This window comes from Pectinophora gossypiella, chromosome 18 (genome assembly GCF_024362695.1).
Source record: "Pectinophora gossypiella chromosome 18, ilPecGoss1.1, whole genome shotgun sequence".
NCBI lineage: Eukaryota > Metazoa > Arthropoda > Insecta > Lepidoptera > Gelechiidae > Pectinophora > Pectinophora gossypiella.
Window position 1 is genome coordinate 2,434,300 of NC_065421.1, and position 27,380 is coordinate 2,461,679.

Consider the following 27,380-nt stretch of genomic DNA (forward strand, 5'->3'; position numbering starts at 1 on the left):
GTAACGACTATGTACTTACACCCTTAAGTAGGAACCGAGACCAATGGCTTAACATGCCTTCCGAAGCACGGATCATCTTACTTTCGGACAATCGGGTGATCAGTCTGTAATGTCCTAACCAAACCAGGGTCCACAATTTTGATTTTTGTGATATGTCCCCAGCGGGATTCGAACCTGGCACCTCCGAATCGTGAGCCTAACGCTCGACCACTCGATAACGGAGGCTAGTAGAGGTGCATTAACTCACATAGAGACACGTCCCACTGCTGGGCACAGGCCTCCCCTTAATGAACGACCTCATCGGAAGCAGTTGGAGCAATGTGATCACATAACATAACAAATACTTTATAAATAAAAAAAACAAAATACAAAACAAAAGAGAAATAGAATGAGTACAATACGCGTACACACACATTCGTATGTGATATAATATAATTAAAACATATACATGGTGTTAGTGACATCGTAACGAATAATGAGGGGGATGATTCAGACCATGATTCTGAGTGAAAATGAAGTGGAATTTTCCGTCGCAAAATTCATGTTTTTTTTTATTTTTATTTTTTTATATTTTCAATTCTATACTTTTGCGATCGAAAATTCCACTTGATATTAACTCAGAATAATGAGCTAAATCAGCCCCCTCAGGATTCGTTACGATGTCACTTACATCCCGTACCAGTACATACAGGTACCCATACAAGTAGGTATGGGTGTTAGTGACACCGTAACGAATACTGAGGGGGATGATTCAGACCATGATTTTGAGTAGATATTAAGTGGAATTTCCTGTCGAAAAATTCATGAATTTTTTTTTGTTTTTTTTTTTTATTATTTTCCATTCCAAACTTTTGCGACGGAAAATTCCACTTGATATCAACTCAGAATCATGGCCCGCATCATCCCTCAAAGTTTTCGTTACGATGTCACTAACACCCTGTATTATAATAACGAGTTCTTACCGTGTTTAAATCAGATATAAGACTCCCATATATATGTATAAGTATACTCCGATAGTCGTGTTTTTATGTCATGTCTTATGTTAGAGACACATGAGTTTCAATAACTATTATGTCATGCTATTGATTCTGCTTTAAATATAAATGATTTTTGATTTGAATATTTTTATTTTTGACCGTGTTACCTCTGCGGTGAAGAAGCGGCGCTGGCCACTTGGAAGCCGTGTAAGGATTCGGTGTGAATTTGCACTTACATATAGGCGATTTGAAATCACCATCAGCCTGTATTAGCCCACTGTTGGGCATAAATCTGGGCCAAAACTCCATAGAGCTCTTCTTACCAAGCTAGCTAGCTAAATTGCACAGGGGATTTTAGCCTTGCAAACGATTATGACAACCTTCAGTGACAGTCTTTTATGAGGTGGATGACCAACTTATTATTATTATATATATTGGTTTAGGTATGTGCTGGATTTGCACTTGCGACCTCAAAGTGAGATGCAAGCGTCCTACCAACTGGGTTACCATGGCTCGCAAAAATATATGGGGCGGATTATAGCATCGTATACATTTTTCCACTGTCACTGTTCTTCTTCTTATTGTGTGGGTTGTGGGGTGGAATACCAACCTCATCAACTCATCAACCTCCTCTCTGTAGTCGTTACATGAGTCATGTCAGGGGCTTTTGGTGGCTCTATAATAACCCTGACTGTCACTGTTAATAGTGAGCCGAGGTTCGCGCCCAACAGGGCACCCTCAGGCCTGTTGTCTTAAACGTTGTACCGGGTGAGAGCCTTCAGCGCTCCCCATTTGTCCGGCCAAGTAGTTAATGCCATCTGCGGCAAATCTACAATAAGTCACGTCAAAAAAAAACAAATATAAACTGTTAATAGTCATAAAATCGTTTGCAACTCGGCTAGGCTAAGCCCCAGTACTATCGAGTGAAAGATATTAGGCGAAAACCACTCTTGACAGTGAAATCGCTGGTGTTGTGTTACTAAAGTAATTACTTAGTAAAAATCGGTATATTTTGTTGTATAATATTTATTGAGTGTTATTATGAGAACTAATTCTGCAAAACGTACTTGTATTGACGTATTAGGCATTTACTTGGCTGGCCTCTGTGTTCTAGAGGTTGAGCGTTGAGCTCACGATCCGGAGGTCCCGGGTTCGAATCCCGGTGGGGACATATTACAAAAATCACTTTGTGATCCCTATTGTGGTTAGGACATTACAGACTACTTGATTGAGAGGTAAACCTCTTACACGAAAAAAAGCCTGTTATGCATTGTTCTGATTTTTCTATCGTGTGGTAAAAACGCAATTAAAGTAAAGAAATCTCCGGATCCACGGGCGTGTAAGTCGCTGGTTATCTATCTATCTATCTATATCAGCCTAAATTTATATCCAATTTTGGACGTAGGCCTCTTCCATGTTTTTCCATTTCCGACGATCCTGGGCTATCGACATCCAGCCATATCCTGCGTGCCGCACAATGTCGTCCTTCCATCTCATTGGTGGTCTTCCTCTCGGTCTTGTGAATGCTCGTGGGCGCCACTCTAACAATCTCCGGGTCCATCTTTCCTTGCTCATTCGAGCAATGTGTCCCGCCCATCTCCACTTGCGTTCGGCAATTACTTTTACCACATCCCTAACCTCGGTTTTAGATCGAACCCAAGTATTTCTCTTCCGGTCCCGTAAGGAAATGCCGAGCATAGCTCTTTCCATTGCTCTCTGAGCAACACGGAGATTCTCTGCGGATTTCTCAGTTAGGGTCATGGTCTCAGCTCCGTATACGAATACTGGCAGAACACATTGCTCATGCTGAGTCGCTGGTTATATGTAAATAAAATAAAAACACATGTTTGAATGTAGAAATGGACTGTGAGTAATATTTTAAAATTATTTAAATTAACAAAAGGAGAAAACGCAACACCCCGTCGCCATGATGTTAAAAGGGCAGAAGGAAGAAAACCGCTGTGTTGCCATAATAAAAAACATAAATTTTAGTGTTTACTACACAGGCCGTCCACTGTTTTAATCATACCTATATAAAAGAAGGCAAAATAATACAAATATTACGTGCAATACGCTATTAATAAATATGCATATCAACGATATAGAAACAAATTGCATTTAATAGAAAGTATCCAATAATTTTGCGTGCGACATGAAAGGAACGTTTTACCAAAGTTTAAGGGGGATAATTTGTTCAAGACATTCATTCATTTAAGATCTTTTAATAGATATCCTAGTGAACTAAATAGTTAATATCATAGACCTACTTATTCATTGTATATATTCTTTAATAATTTTTTGATTTTTTATTGTTATTATTATTATTATTATTGTTTTCTTTCTCTTATGTTATAATGAAATATGGTGTGAAATGAAATATCATTGCCTGTGTAAAATGTGTATATGCCTGCAAAGGCAAAATTTAGTGAGACGTAATTTGCAACTATAACTGCAACTATTATCTATAACTGTACCTAAATTTATGCTCAATAAAAATCTTTATCTTTATCTTTAAACATAATTCAAACGCCAGTCTGTACAAAACTGTGTTTGGTTGACCGTGAGAACAAAACTCTCGGCATGTCTGAGCAAGCTACAGAGTGTGAAAATCTGTTATTCAAGCCCTACACCTCAACAGAGGATAAAAGGATGAGAAGAAGAAGAAAGTTTATCTACTTAAATATAAAATATAAAGTTATAAATATCGATATTATTTACTTTAACTAAGTATACTTACAGACACACTTAAGGCAGCAGTTTCCGCAAAATTGAGTTGCGCGTTTTACAATTAAGTATTTTCCTTTAAGCAATGTGTGTGAAATAATTCTTTGACTAATGCAAGTAAAGTAGAGCAACTTCTATCTCCCTCATTCAGCGCTTATCGCTATCGACCCACTAGGGTCGATTAATTCTTTCAAATATTTTTCCTCTCAGACGACGCCCTGAGCCGAGGTTCGCGCCCAACTGGGCACCCTCAGGCCTGTTGTCTTAAACGTTGTACCGGGTGAGAGCCTTCAGCGCTCCCCATTTGTCCGGCCAAGTAGTTAATGCCATCTGCGGCAAATCTACAATAAGTCACGTCAAAAAAAAAAAAAAAGCAACTTCTATCAATGACTGGACCTTTAAACAGCTTATATACGACCCACTGCTGGCTCAACTAAAACTCACTTCAAATAAAGACGAATCATCTGATTGTTCGAAAAAGTGAGATGATTCCGTGCTGCGGAAGGCACACTAAGCCGTACATCCCAGGCTACTAGCTCAAAACGCTTTCACCAACCCGCAGTGGAGCAGCGTGATGGAATAAACTCTTCCTCCTGTTGATGGAGGAGAGGCCCGTGCCCAGCAGTGGAACGTATATAGGCATATTTACCTCTCTCTTTGTTTAAGAGTTGCGCTCTTGTCGGTGAAGTAATCGCCTCCATTTTCATTACTCCATAGATAGGGCGTGTAGAATGGTGGTTGCCCCAATCGCCTTCCGTTCCGCAGTACACCGACCAATTTCTCATTCGGTGATGTTCTAGCTAGAGCCCTACCAGAATCTATTTCCTCGGCCTCCAACCAGTACTGATACCACTGCTGCCCGGCATCGGGGGTGCGCTTTGAAGTAGCGGTGCCTACTCGCTACGTCACAAAATCGTTATAGAACCTCATCATCAATTTAAGAGCCACGCTCTTGTCGTTGTAGCATTTTCCATTCCAGTCTATCAAAGGCCAATTCCTTGACTGCCCTATAAGACACGACGTTAACCTTTTCTTTAATCTGTTCCATGTAAGCTCTTCTTGGTCTTCCCCTTCCTCTCTTTCCTTCTAGCTTTCCTTCTATGATGTTTTTAATGAATTCGTCGTGTCTTATTAGGTGTCCAATCATCTTGCCTCTTCTGTCCTCAATAATTCTCAGTATTTGTCTCTTTTCCCTTACTCTTACTAGCACTTCCTCATTTGTAACCCTTTCTGTCCAACTTATTCTTTCCATCCTCCTCCAACACCACATTTCAAAGGCCTCGAGTCTCTCTCTGTCCTTCTGTGTCAGTGTCCAAGTTTCACATCCATAGAGGGCTATACTCCATACGAAGGTTTTGACACATCTTTTTCTGATAGATTTGGTAATCTTAGCCTTGAATATGCACCCTTTGTTATGGAAAGCTTGTTTTGCCATTGCTATTCTGGTTTTAACGTCTAAAGTACATCTTGAGTCATTCGTTATTATGCTGCCTAGATACTTAAAGTTCTTTACATTTTCAATCGGGATATTATTTAAGCAATAGTTATAGAACCTAAGTAGCATTTTATAGGTTAGCCCGTCCCAGTGAGCTACCCACCTTTGCCTAGAGTAATATTAATATTTGCTCATTTGTTTCAGAACACTGTTGACAAACTAGTACAAAGAGCAAACGCATCAATAATTATAGGGACGTCCTCTTGGAAGGAGCAGTTCACAGAAGCCCTCACTGCCAGTTCTGGTAAGTATCCTACCACTTTACATTCTCATCTTCTTATCGTGTGGGTTGTGAGGTGGAATACCAGCCAGGGTTATAATTGAGCCACCAAAGGCCCCTGACATGGCTCATGTAGCGATTACTCACTTACATCAGTAAATAGTAACCGGGATCAACCGAAGCACGGATCATCTTACTTTCGGACAATCAGGTGGGAGGAATTATTGAATTATTGTCAAGTTCATGTTATTATGATGATTTATGAAGTTGATTTAGTACACATACATACATCAGTAAATAGTAACCGGGACCAACTGCTTAACGTTCCTTCCGAAGCACGGATCATCTCGCTTTCGGACAATCAGGTGATCAGCCTGTAATGTCCTAACCGAACTTGGGATCACAATGTGATTTTTGTGGTATGTCCCCACCGGGATTCGAACCCGGGCCTCCGGATCGTGAGTCCAACGCTCAACCACTGAACCACAGAGGCCGTTTATTCAACTCATACCGACGTGGCAATGACAGAAGGCAGCAAGAGTATGTAAACACGACAATTGTCCTGATACTGCTACAGCCCTTATACAGAAAATAGTAACATAAAGTACTTATTTATCATTTACATCATCAACATCATCTCCCTAGCATCATCCCGTTTTTCACAGGGTCCGCTTACCTAACCTGAAGACTTGACAGGTCCAGTTTTTTACATAAGCGACTGCCTGATTGACCTTCGAACCCGCAAAGGGAAAACCAGCCCAATACAGGTTAGGTCACGTACCTCCGAAAGTTACGGTGTCACTAAGATCTTAGTTCTGCTATAAAATTCAGATTTCTTAATTTAAAAATGAATGTAATAAATCAAAATTCAAGATACAAATCTTCAACTCATGAATTTTAAATCTTTATCCCTCATCCCTGTTTTGAATACAAAACAATTCAAGCATCAAAATATTCAGATTAAGTGTTATCGAGAAACATTTCTTGAATTCAAAATCTAGACATTCTGATTTAAATAATTTTCCGATATCTAATAAGGAATAGTAATGCGAAGAAACACAAAACAAAAACATAAGCAGCCTATATACGTCCCACTGCAGGGCACAGACCTCTCCTTAATCAACCAGAGGGGGTATGGAGCATACCCCACCATGCTGCTCCAATGCGGCTTGGTGGAGGTGTTTTTATTGCTAATAGCCGGGACCAACGGCTTAACGTGCGCTCCGAAGCACGGAATTATTTTACTTTTTCGGACAATCTAGTGGTTCAAGCCTGAAAAGTCCTCACCAAACAAAGGACAATCTCACAAAGTGATTTCGACAATTTCCCCATCGGGAAACGAATCCGGACCTCCAGACCGTGAGCCTGATGCTCTAACCACTAGACCACGGAGGTTGTTTTGCGAAGAAATAATTTAAAGAATTTAGGTAAACAATTACCCTCTCAGAAGTGATCAGAGAATCAAGTAAGTTTTTCTGTTTTTACCGACTTCAAAAAAGGTGGAGGTTCTCAATTCGACCGTATATTTTTGATTCTTAGATGATTTTATAACAATAATTAGCATGTTAATCTTTCACAGAGATTCTTTGTTGTATGTGGACACAGGTCATGTGATTAAGTGATGTGGTGCGAAGGTGTTAAATGGCTGAATTATACAATCACCATTCATCATCATCATCATCAGCCGTATGACGCCCACTGCTGGGCATAGGCCTCCCCCAAGGATCTCCACGACGATCGGTCCTGCGCTGCCCGCATCCAGCGGCTTCCCGCAATCACCATTATTTGGCAGTAAATCTGCAAAGTGGATTTAGCTTTTAACAAACGAATATTAAGTATGTTAATAATACTGAATTTCAGTATCCACCAAAATTATGTAAACTCCGCTTGTGTTGCGTCTGCAACTTTGAATAGTCATAATTAAAGCACATAATAACGGGTTCTTACCGCGTTTAAATGGGGATATGAGACTCCCGATATTTCGACACTGTTGCAAGTGCCATGATCACGGGATGACTGATGAGATTGGAGTGGATTAGTTTGAATAGTCACTTTGTAACCTTTAAATATTTCCTTTTTTTTCTCTGCAGATGACCCCGACGAGCCACCGTCATGGGGTGACTACTGCCTGCATGTCTTCACTCTCTTCTGGAAGATCATCTTCGCCTTCGTTCCTCCTACCGGTGAGTTTTTAATTATAAAATGATTACTACACTAATACAAAGCAGTATACAAAGCGAAGGTTGTTGATAAGGCTGCCAGAGGACCTAGAAGGACGTACATTGTCCAAGGAGATGTCTTTAGAAAAGTTTCAGTACGATCTACTCTGAACCGGCGTGCGTGAAACGCAATCGTTTCATCAATATGAATGTGGTGGAAGCAAGAGAAGATGTCAGGATCGAAGCAAATGGAATCCCATAGTCTCTGCTTACCCCGGTAGGAAATAGGCGTGAGTTTATGTATGTTTGTATGTATCTACTATTATCTACTAGTCCGTGTCTGTGGTGTCCTAAAATAATAAAAGTTTATTTCTTTCTAACATAACATTAACAGCCTATATACGTTCCACTGATGGGCACAGGTTTCCTCTCAAACAACTGGAGGGGGTATGGAGCATACTCCACCATGCTGCTTCACTGCGGGTTGGTGGAGGTCTTTCTACGGCCAATAGCCAATCAACGGCTTAACGTATCCTCCGTAGCACGGAATCATCTTACTTTTTCGGACTATCAGGTGATTCAAGCCTGCAAAGTTCTTACCAAACAAAGGACAGTCTCACAAAGTGATTTCGACAATGTCCCCATCGGGAATCGAACCCGGACCTACAGATCGTGAGCTTAACGCTCTTACCACTAGACCACTGAAGCTGTTGTCTTTCTTTCTAATAATTACTTATAATAAATACGTATAATTACAATTTACCCAATAACTATTTTTTGACAAATTGATTATATCTATCAAGTTTATTTAAAAAAATCATCTAAAAAAGCAACATTGCTATTTGACATTTGTGTGCACTGCGAGCTTACTTTTATATGGGCAAATGTCAAATAGCAATATTGTTTTTTAGATGAATTGCTTCGATGTAGCCATTTTAACCCCCTGTTCTTGTACATTAATCCAGACATTGGCGGTGGCTACGTGTGCTTCGTCGTGTCCATTATCTGCATAGGCCTGGTGACTGCTGTGATAGGTGACGTGGCGTCCCACTTCGGGTGCACCCTGGGCATCAAGGACTCAGTCACTGCTATTGTCTTCGTGGCGTTGGGGACTAGCATACCTGGTGAGTTTCATTACTAACCAATGTTAATCGCTTCCGTGATTTTTGTGAAATGTCCGACCGTGATTCGAATCCTCAACCACTGCACTTAAGAGGCCGTTTCTGACTCTTAGTTTGATTAGGACTTTTCAGGCTGATCACCTGATTGTCCGAAAGTGAGATGATCCGTACTTTGGTCCCGGTTAATCCTTGATGATGTAATAGTCATGACATTGTATTTACCGGGACCAAAAGTACGGGTCATCTTACTTTCATGAGCCATGTCAGGGGCCTTTGGCGGCTCAATGATAACCCAGACACCAGGGTTGATGAGGTTGGTAATCCACCTCACATGGTAAAAGATCTTTTGTGCGAACAATAATGTTGGTGCGGTTAAAGAATGAACATTTTACGAGCGTGTTCGGGCTGCTGAATAATGTAAGGAGACATAAAATAATTCCATGTATTCGGGTCACAGCCAGAGAAACTATCATTGCGCGGTGAAAAATGGCGGCCATTATTATTTCAAAAGCAATATGGTGCTGTGCATTTTTACCATAAAACATGTTCTGACGTGAGTATAGGTTAGAAAAAAAAAACAAATGACGCACGCCTTCACACCCTACTAAGCATTTGTACATATACTACACTTCTAAATATTTTTTTAAACTGTAGAAGTTATTTTTTTTTTGACGTGACTTATTGTAGGTTTGCCGCAGATGGCATTAACTACTTGGCCGGACAAAATAAGGACCGCTGAAGGCTCTCACCCGGTACAACGTTTAAGACAACAGGCCTGAGGGTGTCCAGTGCCCAGGCTGTAGAAGTTAGAGATTTTAAAAAAGATAATAGATAAATTGTATCAGCTTTCTTTGTAACAATTAAACTACACATTGATACTGATTCCAGTACACGCGATCTAATTTTATTTAAAGGTCTATCTGTCATTTTTGTATCCGCTGAAAAAGAAGGGACGGGTAATCGACAGGCATAAAATTTATGGAAAACACGTCAATTTTAGGCAGAAATTCAAAAACCCTTCCAAAATTGTACATTGGCCAATAACCACAGACTTAAGTTGACAGCACACGTCAAACGGGTTGCATATGAGCGAGGTGCCTATTTTATTTGCCCAGATTATTCATTCATTTTAAAATTAACAGTCGCCAGTCATCCGTCCCTTTCATTTTTACGCGTATAAGAAAATGACAGAAAAACTTAAACAACATTTATATGTGACTGGAGGAATCGGATCCATTGGTAACATTTCGAGTCCATGGTTATTATTGAGTCGCCATAGGCCCCTGACATGGCTCATGTAACGACTACATACTTACATCAGTAAGTGTAGTAACCGGGACCAACGGCTTGACGTGACTTTGGGTGATCAGCCTGTGATATTGTCGCGAACCCAACTACTTGGTCAGCTAGTTCCGCCCACATGCAACAGATGGCGCCACATTCAATAATGCAGTCTTCAAGCAGTTCTGAAACGCGATATCGAATTTTACACAGCAAGACGCATATATACAACTTCCAACATAACATCGTTGGATCGTCGATCCCTAGTCACACTATCAACTTGTGGCTAGCGGGGTACTATGCTCTGTTCGGTGTGTTCGGAACCCCGAAAAACATCCTTTGACAGCGGCACACCTGTGCCTCAATATTTTTGTGATATTCGAACCCGTACCTTAGGTAGTGAGCCCAACGCTCAACGACTGGACCACGGAAGCCGTGCATGGAGCATAAAAGGTGATATCATGAATTTTCTAACAATGTCTCAGAATACAATTCTAATGCTTAAACGACGGATTTGCAACGCTTGACTTTCTTCCTTGAGTATTGGAAGAAAATTCTTGGGAACAATTTTCTCGCTGACAAAGATTTATTGTAAGATAGTTTGTGTTGGCTTAAGGTCTTAAAATATTTTAGATTTGTGAGGCTTCTCTAAACTTACAATCAAGTAGATCAGAATTAAACACTATACAGGGTGTTAGTGGCACCGTAACGAATACTGAGGGGGATGATTCAGACCATGATTCTGAGTTGACATCAAGTGGAATTTCCAGGCAAAAAATTTATGAAAACTTTAGTGTTTTTTTTTATATTTTCAGTTCCATACTTTTGTGATATCAGCTCAATAATAACCCTGACACCAGGTTTGATGAGGTTGGTAATCCACCTCACAACCCACTCGTGCATTCCTTACTCGTGCTCCTAGATGTAGTCTTACGTCGACGTCATATAAATTGGATAAAAGTTTTCTCGAAATGACTTTTTTGCGCGTAAGTAATTTCACCTTCCCAGTGACGATATTCTTCCACTTCTCACTTTCACTCTTAATGTCTCAATCTCTTACTCACACTCTCTTCCCGTCAGATACCTTCGCCAGTAAGGTAGCAGCCATACAGGACAAGTATGCTGACGCGTCTGTGGGCAACGTGACGGGCTCCAACGCTGTCAATGTATTCCTCGGCATCGGAGTGGCCTGGACAGTCGCTGCTGTGGTCCACTGGAGCAAGAACGAGAAGTTCGTCGTGGAGCCAGGGAAGTGAGTAGAACACTTCTATTTACTTTTATGTAAGCATTTGGAGAGTTTACTCATTGGAGTCCTTTAATGGGCAAGTGAAGGCGCATTACCTCAGTTCTATTTCCTCTTCATCTTCATAATCTATCTACTCCTTTTCTTCCATAGTATATGTAGCAGTGTGTATAGTGGTTTAAGTAATGATATTTATTTATTATAAAAATATTATGTGTATTATTATTATGTAGTTTATGTACTCGTAAGCGTATCTATTTTATTTTTATATATGTACAAGTATTCCCATGCTGCACAATCCCGCTATATTACTTACATAATATTAAATATCTCCTATACTTAAAGGTTGCCGGAAAGCTCTAACCCACCTCGTCTTTCCACAGCTTAGCTTTCAGCGTGACCATGTTCTGCTCAGAAGCCTTCGTCGCCGTGCTGATCTTGGTCATCAGGAGGAAAAAGTCCATCGGCGGCGAGCTGGGCGGCCCCCGCGGTGTTAAGATTATTACCTCCATCTTCCTCTTCTCTTTGTGGCTCATCTATCTCACCATGTCCAGCTTGGAGGCGTATGACGTCATCCAGGGATTCTAAAATTATTTGAAATTTCGGTTGGGGATCATCTATGCTGTCCGAATTGGTGTAAGACGCCATCCTGAGATATTAAAATTTGGGTGTGGGCTTGGGGACAAAATTGTATTGTTGCAAAAGGCAAAAAGCGGGTTGGCTTTCTTGATACGTCAGAAACTTTAAAGTTGTATAGCAAACTAAAGCAAAGGTTGATAAGTACCTACTAACTGACTTTAACAAGGCTAAGAATGACAACAACAAAAAAAAATGAATGAAATGATCATCTCATAAATAATGTTGTCATCTATAAACTTAGCTGAAAAAGTGATCCATGAAATTTAAAAAAAAACGAATATTAAAAAACCACTACAAATAAATTGACCCCATTAAAAACAAAGAAAGAACACACAATACACTACGATGACGCCAACCGTGAGATACAAAAAGCGCCTAAAATAGATAGATATAAAGTTCAAAAGAGAAAAGGGATGTATGTGCTCAAATGTACGTATAAAGATGTAGATTTAGAAATTCTCGATCGTCTTTCCTTCTTCTTAGATCTCTTTCTATCTTTCAGAATTCCAAAATTAAGCCTTGAAGGCTGTGGTATTTAGACAAATTAGATTAAATTGGATTCTATGCATTGTAATGATGTAAGTCGGATTAAAAGAAAATGACTTCGTACGGGTAATTTAGATAAAACAAAGGTAGCGCAAAACAGCGAAGTGGTTATACACGTTTTTAGTGACAACGTAACGTATACTGAGGGGGAAGATACAGCTCGATTAGATTTTGAGTACCAAGTGGAATTTTCCTCGCAATATTCATGATTAAAAGATTAAAAAGACATCATTTTCAAATTATTTTGAAATTCTATACTTTTGCGATAGAAAAGTCACTAACAGCCATACGTACTCGTATGGCTACTTGTACGTACTTGTACGGGGTGTAAGTGACATCATAACGAATACTGAGGGGGATGATTCAGCTCATTATTCTGAGTTAATATCAAGTGGATTTTCCTGACGGAAAATACATGATTTTTTTTTTATTAATTATTTGTAGTTCATACTTTTGCAACGGAAAATTCCACTTGATATCAACTCGGAATTATAGTCGGCATCATCCCTCAAAGTTTTCGTTACGATGTTACTAACACCCTGTATTTACCAATATACTAAATAACATTTCTACTAGAGGAGTACTAGAGGAATATTTTACAGGAAAACTAACTATCAATATAGACTACATAAGTATGTCAGGCATATCTATGGGTGGTATGTTTATCCCACTGCACACCGATGGGATTTCACTTCACTTTTTGTAAGAAAATCTTACTTGGCCATTTTAAACTCTTTCCAGTGACGCTACTTACCCGTTCGAAACATATTCTTTTTGTATAATCTGAACAGTAAATATATTCGAAAGAGATTGGATAAAGTTTTATTGTAGAACAAGAACTGCTGCAAATTGTCTAAGTTTTAAGTGGTTTAAAACTGTTCAATTGAAATAAGTATCAACTTTTGCGAACGCCTGAAATGTGGTAAGTTTTTGGTAAGTAAGTAAGTGTATTGAGTTTTAGACAGTTAACTTGTTTAAAAACTTGAATATCATCAACTGAATCAGTTCTTTTTTGTTTCCATATTTAAAAATCCTGGTAATTAAACTACGCGATTTTATATTATTTATTTATTTTTCTATTTTCTATGTGCTATACCTTTGGGAAAATTACTTAAGATTTTGTTACATTTATCGTTATTATTCAGAATATATTTTATAAATCCTATTTTTCTAAGATATTCAAGTATTTTTTACATTTAAGGCACAGTATTATTACAATCAATATTATATTAAATGTAAAATATATTAAACTGAATGTAGCGTTTTATAACTCGTCATTACCATAATTATTATTATCTCCACCTAAAATGCTGTGCATGAGTTTAGCTTAGCAATCGATCGTTACATAAAACTTCCAAAAAGCAACTTGCCGATACTAAAAATATAGTGTGCCTCAAACATCAGAAATTAGACACCTTATTAAAAACTTACCAACATTATTATCACGGCGATAATTGACGTACCTACTTGGGTTATTTTAAAGTGTTATTTTAGAAAATCTTTCATTAGTGTAACGCGTAAATTATCTGCTAAATATAGAGATAGAATATAGTCAACGTGATATTTTTTTGAGTGTATGTATGTATGTATGTGTTTGTTTTTAGTATTATTATTTCACTAATGGATATGAATATACATAATTCCATTGTTCCTGAGGTAACCTAGAAACCATGCTTTATAATTTATGCTAAAATTTCACGTTGACATTTCATACGATATTAAAAATTAAATTATTTTATAATTAAAAAGATTATAAGTAATATATTATTTAGAATTAATAATTTATATATTATAAGTACGCTTGTATTATTGCTAATTTTTAGTTTATGTAAATAACACGATGTTAGTGTAAAATTTTGTTCAAAACACAGTGTTCAACGCGTTATGTAGTTAATCGTAATTTTATTGTCATTATGGCTGAAACAACAGAAAAATATTTGGTAAAGCATTTTTAAAGGCGATAAAAAATATTTAGAGTATAAAATTAATTATAATATATAATAAATAATATATAATTATTCGATTTTTAAAATAATAATGTGTTTTGTTTAAGTTTAATTACCTAAATTTAACATTGATTATTTTCAAATAAAAATGTTGTTTTATATAATTTAAATTAAAAAAACATAATTACAATAAAACAACGACAGAAATATAATGTACGTTGCAGTTTTAGAATACTAATTAAATATTGTAAATAAGTGGACAACAAAAGCAGTCTTATTTAATTTTATATACTTAAAGCTTAGAATGGAAAGGTTTATAAATGCGGATAACTGATTATTAATTATGTTTACTTGTTAATTTACGGACAGTCCGTTTAAAAAACTAAAATTGTAATCTCGAAACTGATTCATACATAAAAGTTAGATACCAAAAATGAATGGACAATCAGAAAACGTAAAGGTCTAACGAATAATAAGGTTTTATTTTTCTTTTTGAGATATTTCATAAGCACGTAATCTAACAATTTGTAACACTACACTTCTCTTCAAAAAAATCGAACCACCTCGCAATTTAATGAATCGGAAAGATCATTATAAATATTACATATGTTTGTTAAGAATAAAAAATAAATGTAATTTTACAATGGAGTGTTATTAAATGAGATTTTTTATTCTTAATATTAATGTTCCAAACTCAAATTTAAAATTAGATTAAAGTCGTGTTTTGGTAAAACAAAATTCGGTACTGTTCCGATTTCTCTAAAGAGAATATATTAAAAATATCGGATTTATTTTTAATCATTATATTGGAATGTATGATAAATAGGACTGGCCGTATTAGCCGTAGGTATATGCGGCCGTAAATTCGACGACGGCGTGAAAAGAATAACAATTTTGACATACTTAACAAGTCTTTTTTTTCTATGTTTCCATTTTCAAATGAAAATAAGCCGACTGAAAAATTTCCATTAAAAAGAGAATAATGCGATTTCCAATCGGATTGGTATTTTTGCTCATATCTCCGTTCATCTCCGCTTCAGTGGAAATGATCCTTTAGCGGTTATTATTAAGTAGACTAGGCAATCCATCCAGCCCGATACGTCAAGGAAGCGAACGCGTGTCGACATCGGGAAAGCCGATACTATTAGACTCGCTGACAGAAAGCTCGTTGAATTGTTTGTAGTTAGTTCATCTTGCGATGGATGTACCTGTGACTGTCCCAATGAGGGCCTTTACATGCTACGTTCCCCAAAAAACTATAAAGGCGCTTATCCCCGATACCGACCCCGCCGGCGTGGTCGACGATTTCCCTCATTCAGCGCTTATCGCTATCGAACCACTAGGGTCGATTAATTCTTTCAAATATTCTTCCTCTCAGACGACGCCCTGAGCCGAGGTTCGCGCCCAACTGGGCACCCTCAGGCCTGTTGTCTTAAACGTTGTACCGGGTGAGAGCCTTCAGCGCTCCCCATTTGTCCGGCCAAGTAGTTAATGCCATCTGCGGCAAATCTACAACAAGTCACGTCAAAAAAAATGCCTTCGTTTAACCTTCTAATTTGATGGATAACAGACATAAGCAACTTTTTCTTTTGGGCATAAATGATGACCCTTGTTATTACTACACCCAGGTACAACTCATCTTCCACCCATTATTGTTCTCAAAATAAAGTCATGAGTAGTAACATAATTACGAGTATATACGTATCTGATCCAAATATCAAGCAACGATTTTCTTTACGTATGCCTCTGCCATTATAATAATATTATAAGTACATATATTTTTGCATAATTATGTACTTACCCGAGCAATGAGAAGATAGGTAATTATCATGTTAAATCTGAACAGCGCCATCTATATTTTTTTAGGGAACGTAAACACAGATAAAAAATACATATTTTCTTTTGTAAAAATAAAATATTTGAAAATGATCTTAATAAAAAACCTATTCGATAATTATCATTAAATGATAAACTACTATTTCATATTTTATTTTTACAACATGTCAAGAAACCAAATGTACTTATAAACCGTTTTAAAACGAATCCTCGTCGCAAAAACGCAACGTCCTTCTGCACTGTCGTCAAATTCACAGCCTTAACATCACTCTTATAACACTGAGGTGTAACAAACATCAAAGTGTTCAATAAATAGTCCTACTGCCATATCTTTAAGCTAACATTATTTTTAGAATGCTTGTGTTTCGGCTGATTAGATTCAGCTGAGTAGCTGTTTTATACATGTATGAAATAATCACTCTATATAAATTCATATTTTGAAATGTTAAGAAAGCGACAGTTTCTAAACGGATAAAAATAACCATTTAATAATCCTTATAAAATAAATAAGTAGTACTTATTCCACATTCAAACGAAATATAATATATTATCTCTTTTTTAAATACTAAACCTAACAAAATAAAATCTTAAACTTATACATTATTTATAATACTGCGACAATCAAATCTGGCAACATTTTGCGTTAAACTAATATGAGGCAAAAACTGCAGCGACTCTGAAATTCAAATTCGTTTCCTTTTCATTCTCTGTTATCAAACTTCCAACGAAAAAATAATAAATAAAACTTCAAGTAGACGTACGAAACAGGTTTATGATGCCGGTTTAAGTGGTAGAGTTACAAGAGGAAGGCGAAGGTGTACATACTGCTGTTTTAAATGACAGGATGTTTTAAAGCCGGGTCAAAAGTACTCTAAACCGCATGCATGAAGATTTTGATGAGAGTGGAAGAAACGAAAGTGGTGTGTCAAGATCGTAATAAGTGGAATTCCGTGATATCTACCTACCCTAACGGGAAATAGCCATGCTCTTATATATATGTATGTAACATAACATAACAAATAATGTATTGCACACACAGGAAAAAAAAAACAAAAGAGAAAGAGTACATATATATGCGGTCAATAATAATTGCTAAATGTTGTGTTAAATGGAATTCTTTTCCTGCGTCATTGTTCCTCGATACGTATAATTTGAGAATTTTCAAGGAAAGAGTAAATAGGCACTGTTTGCTAAAGTGTGCTCCACCTTAGACCTCAAAACACACACAGAAGAGGCAAGATGATTGGACACCTAATAAGACACGACAAATTTATTAAAAACATCATAGAAGGAAAGCTAGAAGGAAAGAGAGGAAGAGGAGGACCAAGAAGAGCTTACATGGAACAGATTAAAGAAAAGGTTAACGTCGTGTCTTATATTCAAATTCAAAAATATCTTTATTCAGTAGGTAACATATGTAGTTACACTTTGAATCGTCAATTTTTACATAACGAACGTCTCATCCGCCTAAAACTACTGCAGCTTCTCACAACCTGTATAGGGAAGTCAAGGAATTAGCCTTTGATAGACTGGAAAGGAAATGCTACACCGACAAGAGCGTGGCTCTTAAATTGATGATTATGATAACCTTAGACTTCATCGCTGCTTAAGACCAGGCCGACTCGTGGTCGAACGCACTCAAATCATTTAATAAAAAATATAAGGGGGGGGGGTATGTAAAACATCGCACGTAGATACTATTGTGTCAGGAAATCTGGGCCTATATACGGTAAAAACAAATGAACTACGTATACTTACTTTTCGAAGTTCTCCAAGCGATTGTAAAACAAATATAAGAGACAAGAAACTTTCTTATTGCAGACACGAAGATAATGTTTTCTCAGGCAAAAGTTTCATTTGAACTCTCATTACTGACAAAGGAGAAACAAAATGTAAGTAAGTACTTAAAGTTTTGCTTTGAGGAGCGTATGCTTCGATCGTAATGTGTATCTTTCCATGCATAATGTGGGATTAAAACGGTCCGGCGCGGGAGGTCCGTTTTGTTCTATAGAATTAAAACTATTAAATGTTTACTTTTTCACTACACTTTTTATGGGTTCTGACTCGAACAGCATTGTGCTTGGGTGTAATAAAAAGGGTCATCATTTATACCCAAAAACTAAGATGAAAGATGTATATGCCTGTTGTCTATGAAATTAGAACGTTAAAAGAAAAAAAAACTGACAGCGCCATCTATATTGATTTTGAGGAACGTACTCTGGAAAGTCCCTCATTAATTTAACTGTTTTTCAATATGGACGGTTTTTTTTCCCAATTTTTTTTTTCAATGTTGAATATTAAATTTTCACGTGCAAAGTCCGTCAAAAAGGCTCTAGGGAAAGTATTTTTCTCTTTGTAAATGACGTCATTATGGGGGAACCATAATGATAACGAGTAACGAGGTGCTTTTGGACGAATACCCGGAATTGTGGACGTCGCAACGGGGTAATTATTTCTGGGTGGCGAGTACATCTTGAGTATTTTCATACTTATAAATATTAAACATAAAGAAGCCAATGAAATGCCCTCTGAGATTTTTTTTACATAGTATCTTATTATACATTTTCCGCGAATGGCATTTAACTACTTGGCCGGATGAGACAAGTCATGTAAAAAACAAACATAACCTATATGTTAAAAAAAAGAAAAATATAATCCGGACGGGATTTTAACCCGTAATCTGCCTCTCTATTATTTCTTTCTTTTCGAGTAAAAATATTTTTTTACAAATATAGACAACGGTCCATTCATCGTATCAAAAAGTAGACAATCCCTCGGTCAGAAGTCACGACATACCCAAGAAGATAAATGGCTGAAATCAAAACAGAAATAGAAGCACTATTATTAAAAATGTACATTTTCGATTCCACGTAAAAAAAAAGAAAATAAAACATGTAAAACAGCCAGAAAGAAAACTACTTATGTATTTTCGTAAATAACTAAAATGCGATACTTATCGTTAGAAGTCAGACAGTACCTAAGTGTTAAAAATGTGTCTGATTTTGATAAATTATGCAGAGTGAAAAAGCGACCATTTTCTATAAAAAAAAACCTAAAATGATTAAGCTGGTTTAGTCAAAAACTTTGTTATCAACTGAATTAATTAAGTTATTCTGTTCGAAACAACTTCGTAATTTTAACGAATAAAATTTCGAACTTCGAATAACATTTTAAAAAGCGAACACGTTCAGAAACCAACATTGTTATGAAACCAGTCTATACATACGAAACTTTTTCATTAAAACTTTTTAACCTCTTTATTGCAGCCAACATTGCTAGAACGGGTACGTATAATGTTAACTACTAGTTTGTGAAACAAAAACTAGGAATACCAGTGTCCCAGTTATTGTCTTGTTATGTTAACGTTCGCCAAAAATAATACTGAAAACTGGCTTTTTTTCGGCCACAAATAATTTCAAAAATCGATTTGTCATAAATTCCGAGTCTCCGAACATTATTATTGCCTCACAATATCTTTAATAATTTATTACTAGCTGACATCATACCACGGCAGGGCAAAGGCCTCTCTCCCTTTCTTCCATTCCTTCCGATCTTGGACTGTATTTTTGGGGAATTTGCTTTTTTAAAAATCCTCAAAATAATTATTAAATTATGCTAAAAAAATCTTGAGAAAATACGTATGGTTAAATTCATCATCTGTTTTATCGCATCGAAAGTATTACGGGTAAATTAAAAGTAGTTAAATATGCCTGCGGTATTTAATTTTCTGAAGAAACCGTTTAAGGAAAATTATTTACTTACAAAACAAAATTAAATTGGGAAGCTCTTCATAATTAATGTTGGCCGATGAAAAATTCAATTACAGATAAAAATTGCTTCAAATAATTTAATTTTGAAACATTCTTTTTAATATTCTCCTCTCCTAATTTCCTATTAGAGTCTATTGGCACTTAAAATTACGATGTAGATCTCTTCAAAAGTTTTAAAAGTTCGTATTCTAAATTACCATGACCGAGAATGAAATCTAATATTTTTTGCTGGACAAGGTGTCCAGTAAATTAACTCGATTGACACTGAGGCGACCCTGGGAGCGTTGCACGTTGAGATAAATTTTAACCGACTTCAAAAAAGGAGGTTATTGTAATGTCACTTACAAATCCGCCGCTCCCGGCACCGCTTCATTGTGTATTGGGCTTTACACCATAGAGGTCACTCACTTCTCTGTACAATGAAAGAGCAAAAGTTCAGAACCACGTTCTATTTTGTTTCTATTTTTTAGATAAAGATATAAGCTTGAGAAGCTAAGATTGAGAAGGGCACGTTAAGTTGGTTTGGACACGTAGAGCGGATGAAGGGTAATAGGATTACGAAAGCAGCTTGTAAAGCGAAGGTTGGTGGTAAGGCTGGCAGAGGAAGACCTAGTACGTTAACTAAATTGGAAATGTTTTTAGAAAAGGTTTAATACGATCTACTCTGAACCGGCGTGTATGAAACGATTGATGATTATGGAAGGAGCAAGGGAAGTATGTCAGGATCGAAGCAAATCGAATTCCATAGTCTCTGCTTACCCCGGTGGGAAATGGGCGTGAGTTTATGTATGTATGTATGTTACCAAGCAACCTCGAATAAATCTCACAGTGCACCGTTCTTGGCTCATACGACTTACATAACCCGCCCATATCCATTTCAGAGAGTGCGGGGCCCATATCAGCTATTCCGGTCTGGGAACGTATGGTGGTATTTCGCACTCGGTCTACCCCTTTAATCTCATGTATCGCATTTTGTAAATTCTCTCTTTCAACTTTAGCTAGTCTTCTCTTTCTAAGGAACTATTTCTGTCTGAATTTGGACCAATTACGTATTGATTTCGAATTTATTTAACGTAGCATTTTCTATGCTCTAGTCTGTTTTTAAAAAGGTAGATTTTATAAATATTTCAGATATTACAAATATTTAAATATTAAAATGTTATTTAATAATATAATTTATATTATTTATTGTTTAATTTTATTTTTATGTTATTTCTATATTTAAATATTTATTTAAATATTTTAGAACTACTTGCCTATCTATTCTTCATGTAGGATGTCTTCATCTACAGATTTTACGAACGAATAAATAAATTGTATTTTTTTTCTTCGTTTTCTTTTAAATAATAAATAAAAAATACGACTTACTTAACTACTCTTGAAAAGTGTTCTGTTTCCGTTCCGTATTTTACAATAACAGTGTGTAAAAACTTGCTACATTACAAATTGACTACTAATAGTAGTTTAAGGTTTCCAATCGATACGAAACCCTGTAAACTGACTTAACACGTTTCGGGATTGGGCGTCAAGAGACGATTTTTAAACGTCAAGATTCGAGATATGTCTCAAAATCGGTCGACGAGAGGCTTTATGCTCGAATGCATGCCACAACGTTAAAGATCAGGGAATTATAATGCAAAATATGCTAGAATGACTTATAGTGTATTGAATATTATTATTGTATTAGAAATATTGGAGCCGAGTAGTGTCACATAGTAATTATTTACAAAAATATGTGGCAAATATACAATAAGTCACATCAAAAAAAAATATAATTACTTACCTGAAAAATACATGGAGAAAAAGTGTACGGGAAAAATGTATGAAAAAATGCATGGAGAAAAAATCTTGATTGATTATGTTGATGAATTTCATAATTTGAATTGGTTTTAGCCTTTCGCCTCTTGACGCTCAGTCCCGGAACGTGTTAACCTAAACTAACTTCAATGTTAAACTTGCCTAGATTTACATATGTAAATTGCGATCTATATCACTTGTCTACTAGGAACACATCTTCGAATCTATTACTAAGTAATGGCAGAGCTGTTCACATATTCAATAATGTAATCTGTTGGTTTACGATACAAATTAGCTTATATTACAAATGTTATATTACAATATAAAAAAAATAAACATTATCAAACGTCGACTCATTTTAACATGATTCCTATTTCGAATTTGCAAATAATTAAAAAACGAAACAAAAATTGATTTTCAAACTTTTTAGACTGGATTTTATTTTTAGATATTATAAAAAGCATTAAAAATTTCATGATATTATATCTTTGACCCAGTCATCTCTTATGGTGTCGATTCTAGTCAAAAAAGAAATACCTACATCAATAAATAGCTCAACTAAACTAAAATTACATCCAAGTTCCTGATAAACGTTTTGCTGCATCATTCATAAAGGCGGAAAGCAAAAGTGTAGAATTCCTTATCGGCAATCAAGTTTCAAAGTGCTTATAAAAGTTGTAAAACGTTAAGTTAAAGTGACTCTTCTAAGTTTAGAGTAAATATACCTGCCTTTATTTCCAGAACAATCTGTTTCATTCGTTTTCGAATAGGTGAGTGGACTGACTCTTTCTAAAACAAAAGTAAACCAGATTACATTGATCACAAATCTAATAAAATAAAACTTTGGCCACTAATTTGTGACAATATAAAAATATGTTCAAGGGAATTTAAGTAAAATACAAGTTTAAGTTATTTAATTTACATGATTTACACATTTATTTAATACACAATAAATAAATAAATTAGGTACATCTATACTTTTCTAAAATTAATATCATTATACGTGTGGACAGCTCTGGCTTTTAATATTTTAACATATTTCAATCTAAATGTCGTGCGTGTTAGTTTTCAAAATTCTTGTAATTGTATTGTAATTGTAACGTAAACCATTTTATAGTTATTAACGAACTGATAGTTGTAAATAGTACGTTAAATAGATGCCATTATTTAAAAAAGAAAACATTTAATTATTACTAAAAAAATAAAAAAATAAATGAGCATAATATATTTAAAATTCATATTCAATATGAAAATAACTTAAAAATTATGAATTTCATATGCTTACTGAGTATTATAATTATTTTGTACAGTTAGTTACAGAAATTGTTTTTTTTATATCTTATTTATTGATTAAATTTTATGTTACAAAGCCGTCCGACATCAGGTAATATTATTAAAATTATAATTATATTATATTTTCTTTTAATTTTATAAATGATATACAAAGTTTTATTTATTAATAATAATAGATGTATTTTATTAAAACTATAAAGATTATAAAACATCGAATTTTTAAACATACAAATTTTAACCACCGTTTAGAAACCTGAAACACCATTAAAAGTTTTAATGATCCAAAATTTCTCGACGTAATAATAATTACTTTTTTAAATACAATTTTAAGAAACAGCTTTAAACATAAACGTTGGCTATAAACTAAATAAATATAAACATATGCCATGTATAATAAAGTAGTACATTAGGTATTATATAAGATAGAATTAATGATGTTGCCATATTTATGTGTTTTCGGAAATTCTCTTAAAAATTCAATTGATGAATATTCCAAATTTTCTCCTCTTCGAGATTTCCATTTATAAATCTGTATTGTCCTAAATAATTATTTCTTAAACTTTATGGTTCCTAACTAAACTGCTTTATTCATAGAATTTGAATTCAATTTAATTTCCGTGACTGTTTCTCAATTACTGTCTATCTATTTATTTATGAATCTAATGCCTCCTCTAATCAATCTGCGATGATCGTTGATCGTGTGATTGTTTATAATCGGCACGATCATCGTGTGAACGTTTGTAATCGGCACGATCATCGTGTGATCGCCTGTAATCGGCACGTGCATCGTGTAAACATCCACACTATCGGCGATGATCGTTTGATCGTCCTACGTAGTAATTGTCTAAATGTACCTCTGCTATTTCTATATTAAATGTAGCTAGCCAATATTTAATAGTCATCCTGCGTTTTGTAGGCACTTGGTAAAAGTCGGGATTTTCAATGAAACGGTACCGTTGAAACAGCTTAAAAAAGTCTTGATAAATATTGGAGGTGATTAAACTAAAAAAATAACTAAAAAAGTCCGATTTATTTATTTAAAAGGGTCGAAATTTCAAAAAACAAAATACCACAATAAAAGAGACACTATTATTATTAGGTACGTGATAATGTTATTGAAAATGTCGACTTTCAGTTAATTAATGGTAAATTAGTTAAATCAGTAAATGAATGCACGCCGAACGAAAGTTGTAATAGATTATGTTATTTTGATAAATTATTGTTATATGAATTAAAGTGTTTGTTAAGTACTTATGGACGATTTTTATTTAAACAATGTTACTTACCTTGTTGGGGGAAAACCGCGAATTGAAGTGGGACTGGGACATAATTTGTTAGGTGCAACCGGGGCTATCGGCACGAGGTACTTACTGGGTGCCTCAAGACGGGTACAAAAGTCGAGGTAGATCCGGGGAAGTCGGGGTAAAAGACGGTGCGATGACCTCTTCTTCTTCGTCGTTCCCTCACTGCTGAGGATCGCGACCACAGGTTATGGTTTTCCAATCGGTACGGCTATATGCTGCGTGGACCGCCCTCTGTATGCTGCAGCCCACCGTCTTCTTCACGATGTCAGACCACCTCGTAGGCGCCCTTCCTCGCGCACGTTTGCCATCCATTTGCCCAACGATGATCTGCTTCTCCAGACTGTGCTTCGGAGACCGCATAATTCGAAGAAGCTTAGGGCACGATTCCGGCATATTGAGGAGAGCCGCGTCGTGATCTTGAGCTCTTTTAATATGTGAGTCCATATTATATTCGTACGTATCGCAGTCCAAGGTATGCGTAGCGATGACCTCAAAGCTTTTTAGCTTTTTGTGTCCATTGTGCTCAATAAAGTATTTTATCTATCTATTTATCTATCTTGGAAATTCCGCAAAGTGGAGAAAACTAGAAGAAACAAGAGGAAATCTTTGCCCAGCAGTGGTATTAAGTAGGCTATACGATAAGGTCTATACTTAAAATCATTCAACATAAAACGAAGACCACAAGACAGACAAAAACTTATTTTTTTTTTGACGTGTTTTATTGTAGATTTGGCGCAAATGGCATTAAATACTTGGCCAACTAGACAAAAAGAGATAAGACGATGTTGATTTGCTATTAAATTCCTAAGATCAATATATGAAGAACGATTGAAGTCACAAGCTTCCAGCATTATCACAGCATAACGACCTCCAAGGTTCAGTGGTTGAGCGTTGAGTTCACGATCCGGAGCTCCTGGGGTCGACTCCCGGTGGGGACATATCACAAAAATCACTTTATAATCCGAAAGTAAGATGATACTTACTGCTTCGAAGAGCACGTTAAGTAATTAGTTGTTACATGAGCCATGTCAGCGGCTCAACAGTAACCCTGACACTAGGGTTGATGAGGTAGGTCATTGATCTTACAAGCCATACGAGAGAAGATGTTGACAGATTACCAGCTTATCGACGGTTATCAGCTCATCATGCTGGAGAGACTATAAATAAAAAAGATATATTTTCATACACTTTCGTAACTCCCAGTACACCATAGAAATAAACATATCACCGAAGATTATCAACACCAGCCTGGTCTCACTAATGACACAGTGGTCAAGTGGACACCCTTTACTTTTATCTCAAGACGACAGACGTGTCTAATCTCCGCGACAAATTGGATCTGCATAGATAGTCACAGATCATGAAAACAAGGGAGATACGCTCTTAGCATTTTATCGGCGTCCGAAGGACGTAATATACGATCCCGACGGCCCGATTACTCTAGCCATAGAGGCACACCAGACACTTCAGGACCCCGATACCGACCCCGCCGGCCGAGGTTCGAGCCCAACTAGGCACCCTCAGGCCTGTTGTCTTAAACGTTGTACCGGGTGAGAGCCTTCAGCGCTCCCCATTTGTCTGGCAAATCTACAAAAAGTCACGTCAAAAAAAAAGCTCTTAGCACTTCTTCTTCTTCTATCGTGTGGGTTGTGAGGCGAATTACCAACCTCATCAACCCTGGTGTCAGGGTTACTATTGAGCCGCCAAAGGCCCCTGACATGACTCATTTATAACGACTACGTACTTACACAGTAAGTAGTAACCGGGACCAACGGCTTAACGTGCCTTCCGAAGCACCGATCGTCTTACTTTCGGACAATCAGGTGATCAGCCTGTAATGTCCTAACCAAACTAGGGACCACAAAGTAATTTTTGTGATATGTCCCCACTGGGAATCGAACCCAGGACCTCCGGATCGTGAGCCCAACGCTCAACCACTGGACCACGGAGGCCGTTCCGTTTCTCTTAGCACTAAGGTGGTATTAATAAACTAATCTCAGCTTCGATCCTGCTCTCAAGATCATGTCAATGTGACAGTTCTAATCAGTTCTTAAATAAAAACAGTAACTTGAATGCTCAAGTTCATGCGATCTTGAGGGCAGTCTCAGCTGAGATTAGTTTACGAATACCAACCTAAATTACATGAGTCCGCATCGCCTGTTAATTCAAGTCGGCGTGTGAAGCGACCGCACCAAAACATCTCTGGCTGAACCGTAGGTATAGTCTCTTCTCTTCTATCGGGTTGTGAGGTGAATTAACTACACAGAGGGTTCTGGTTCACATACCTACACAGAGTTACCTGAAATCACACTCTATGGTACACCGTTAAACAGGGTAGATAAATTTAAATATTTGGGCCACTGGGTCACTGAGGACCTAATAGACAAGTTGGACATTGAAAGGGAGCGTAGGTCGCTGGCTGTCCGAAGTAACATGTTGGCTCGCAGATTCGCACGTTGCACTACACCGGTGAAGGTAACGCTTTTCAAAGCTTACTGTCAGTCATTCTACACGTGTGGTCTGTGGGTTAACTTTACGCAACGGGCATACAGCGACCTGCGCGTCCAGTACAATAACGCGCTCAGAGTGCTGTTGGGGCGACCGTGGCGCTGCAGTGCGTCGGGCATGTTTGCGGAGGCGCGCATTGATGACTTCTATGCCATTATGCGGAAGCGCAGCGCCTCCTTGCTGTCGCGGCTCCGCGGCGCTACCAACACCATTCTGAGTGTGTTTGCTGATAAGTGGGACTCCCCATTGCTGCGCCGATGGGTGAAGCTCCACCTCTCTTAAGTTTTCATTTGCTCTGTTTTATACTAACCCTAGCTTTAAGTTTGCATTGTTACTAACATCTATGGACCTGTGTCTGAAAATAAATAATTTGAATTTGAATTAACAACATTCTCTACCCTGGCGTCAGGGTTATTATTGAGCTGCCAAAGCTAAAGATACTTAAATAAAAAAAAACGCAATCATTGTTATTAGCGAGCGAAATGAAAGATTAATCAACTCAGTATTAATGTATAATAAAG

The 27,380-nt window shown here is 36.7% G+C and overlaps 1 protein-coding gene and 1 non-coding gene across 3 annotated transcripts in view; one reads left to right on the top strand and one right to left on the bottom strand.

Annotated features, from left to right (window-relative positions):
• The window catches only part of LOC126375245 (sodium/calcium exchanger 2), a 178,904-nt gene extending 166,073 nt beyond the window's left edge, over window positions 1-12,831 (top strand). The window contains exons 4-8 of one of the 2 annotated variants that reach the window (XM_050022156.1): window positions 5,341-5,440; window positions 7,507-7,599; window positions 8,541-8,699; window positions 11,058-11,229; window positions 11,604-12,831. In XM_050022156.1, the coding sequence (XP_049878113.1) occupies window positions 5,341-5,440; window positions 7,507-7,599; window positions 8,541-8,699; window positions 11,058-11,229; window positions 11,604-11,808 (729 nt within the window). In that variant the 3' untranslated portion in view covers window positions 11,809-12,831. Of the gene's footprint in view, window positions 1-5,340; window positions 5,441-7,506; window positions 7,600-8,540; window positions 8,700-11,057; window positions 11,259-11,603 lie in introns of both variants that reach the window. The other variant, XM_050022157.1, reaches the window with a different exon arrangement.
• On the bottom strand, window positions 5,839-5,909 carry Trnav-cac (transfer RNA valine (anticodon CAC)). The gene has a single exon. It is a non-coding gene; the product is annotated as a tRNA-Val (tRNA).
• Window positions 12,832-27,380: the final 14,549 nt, after the last annotated feature.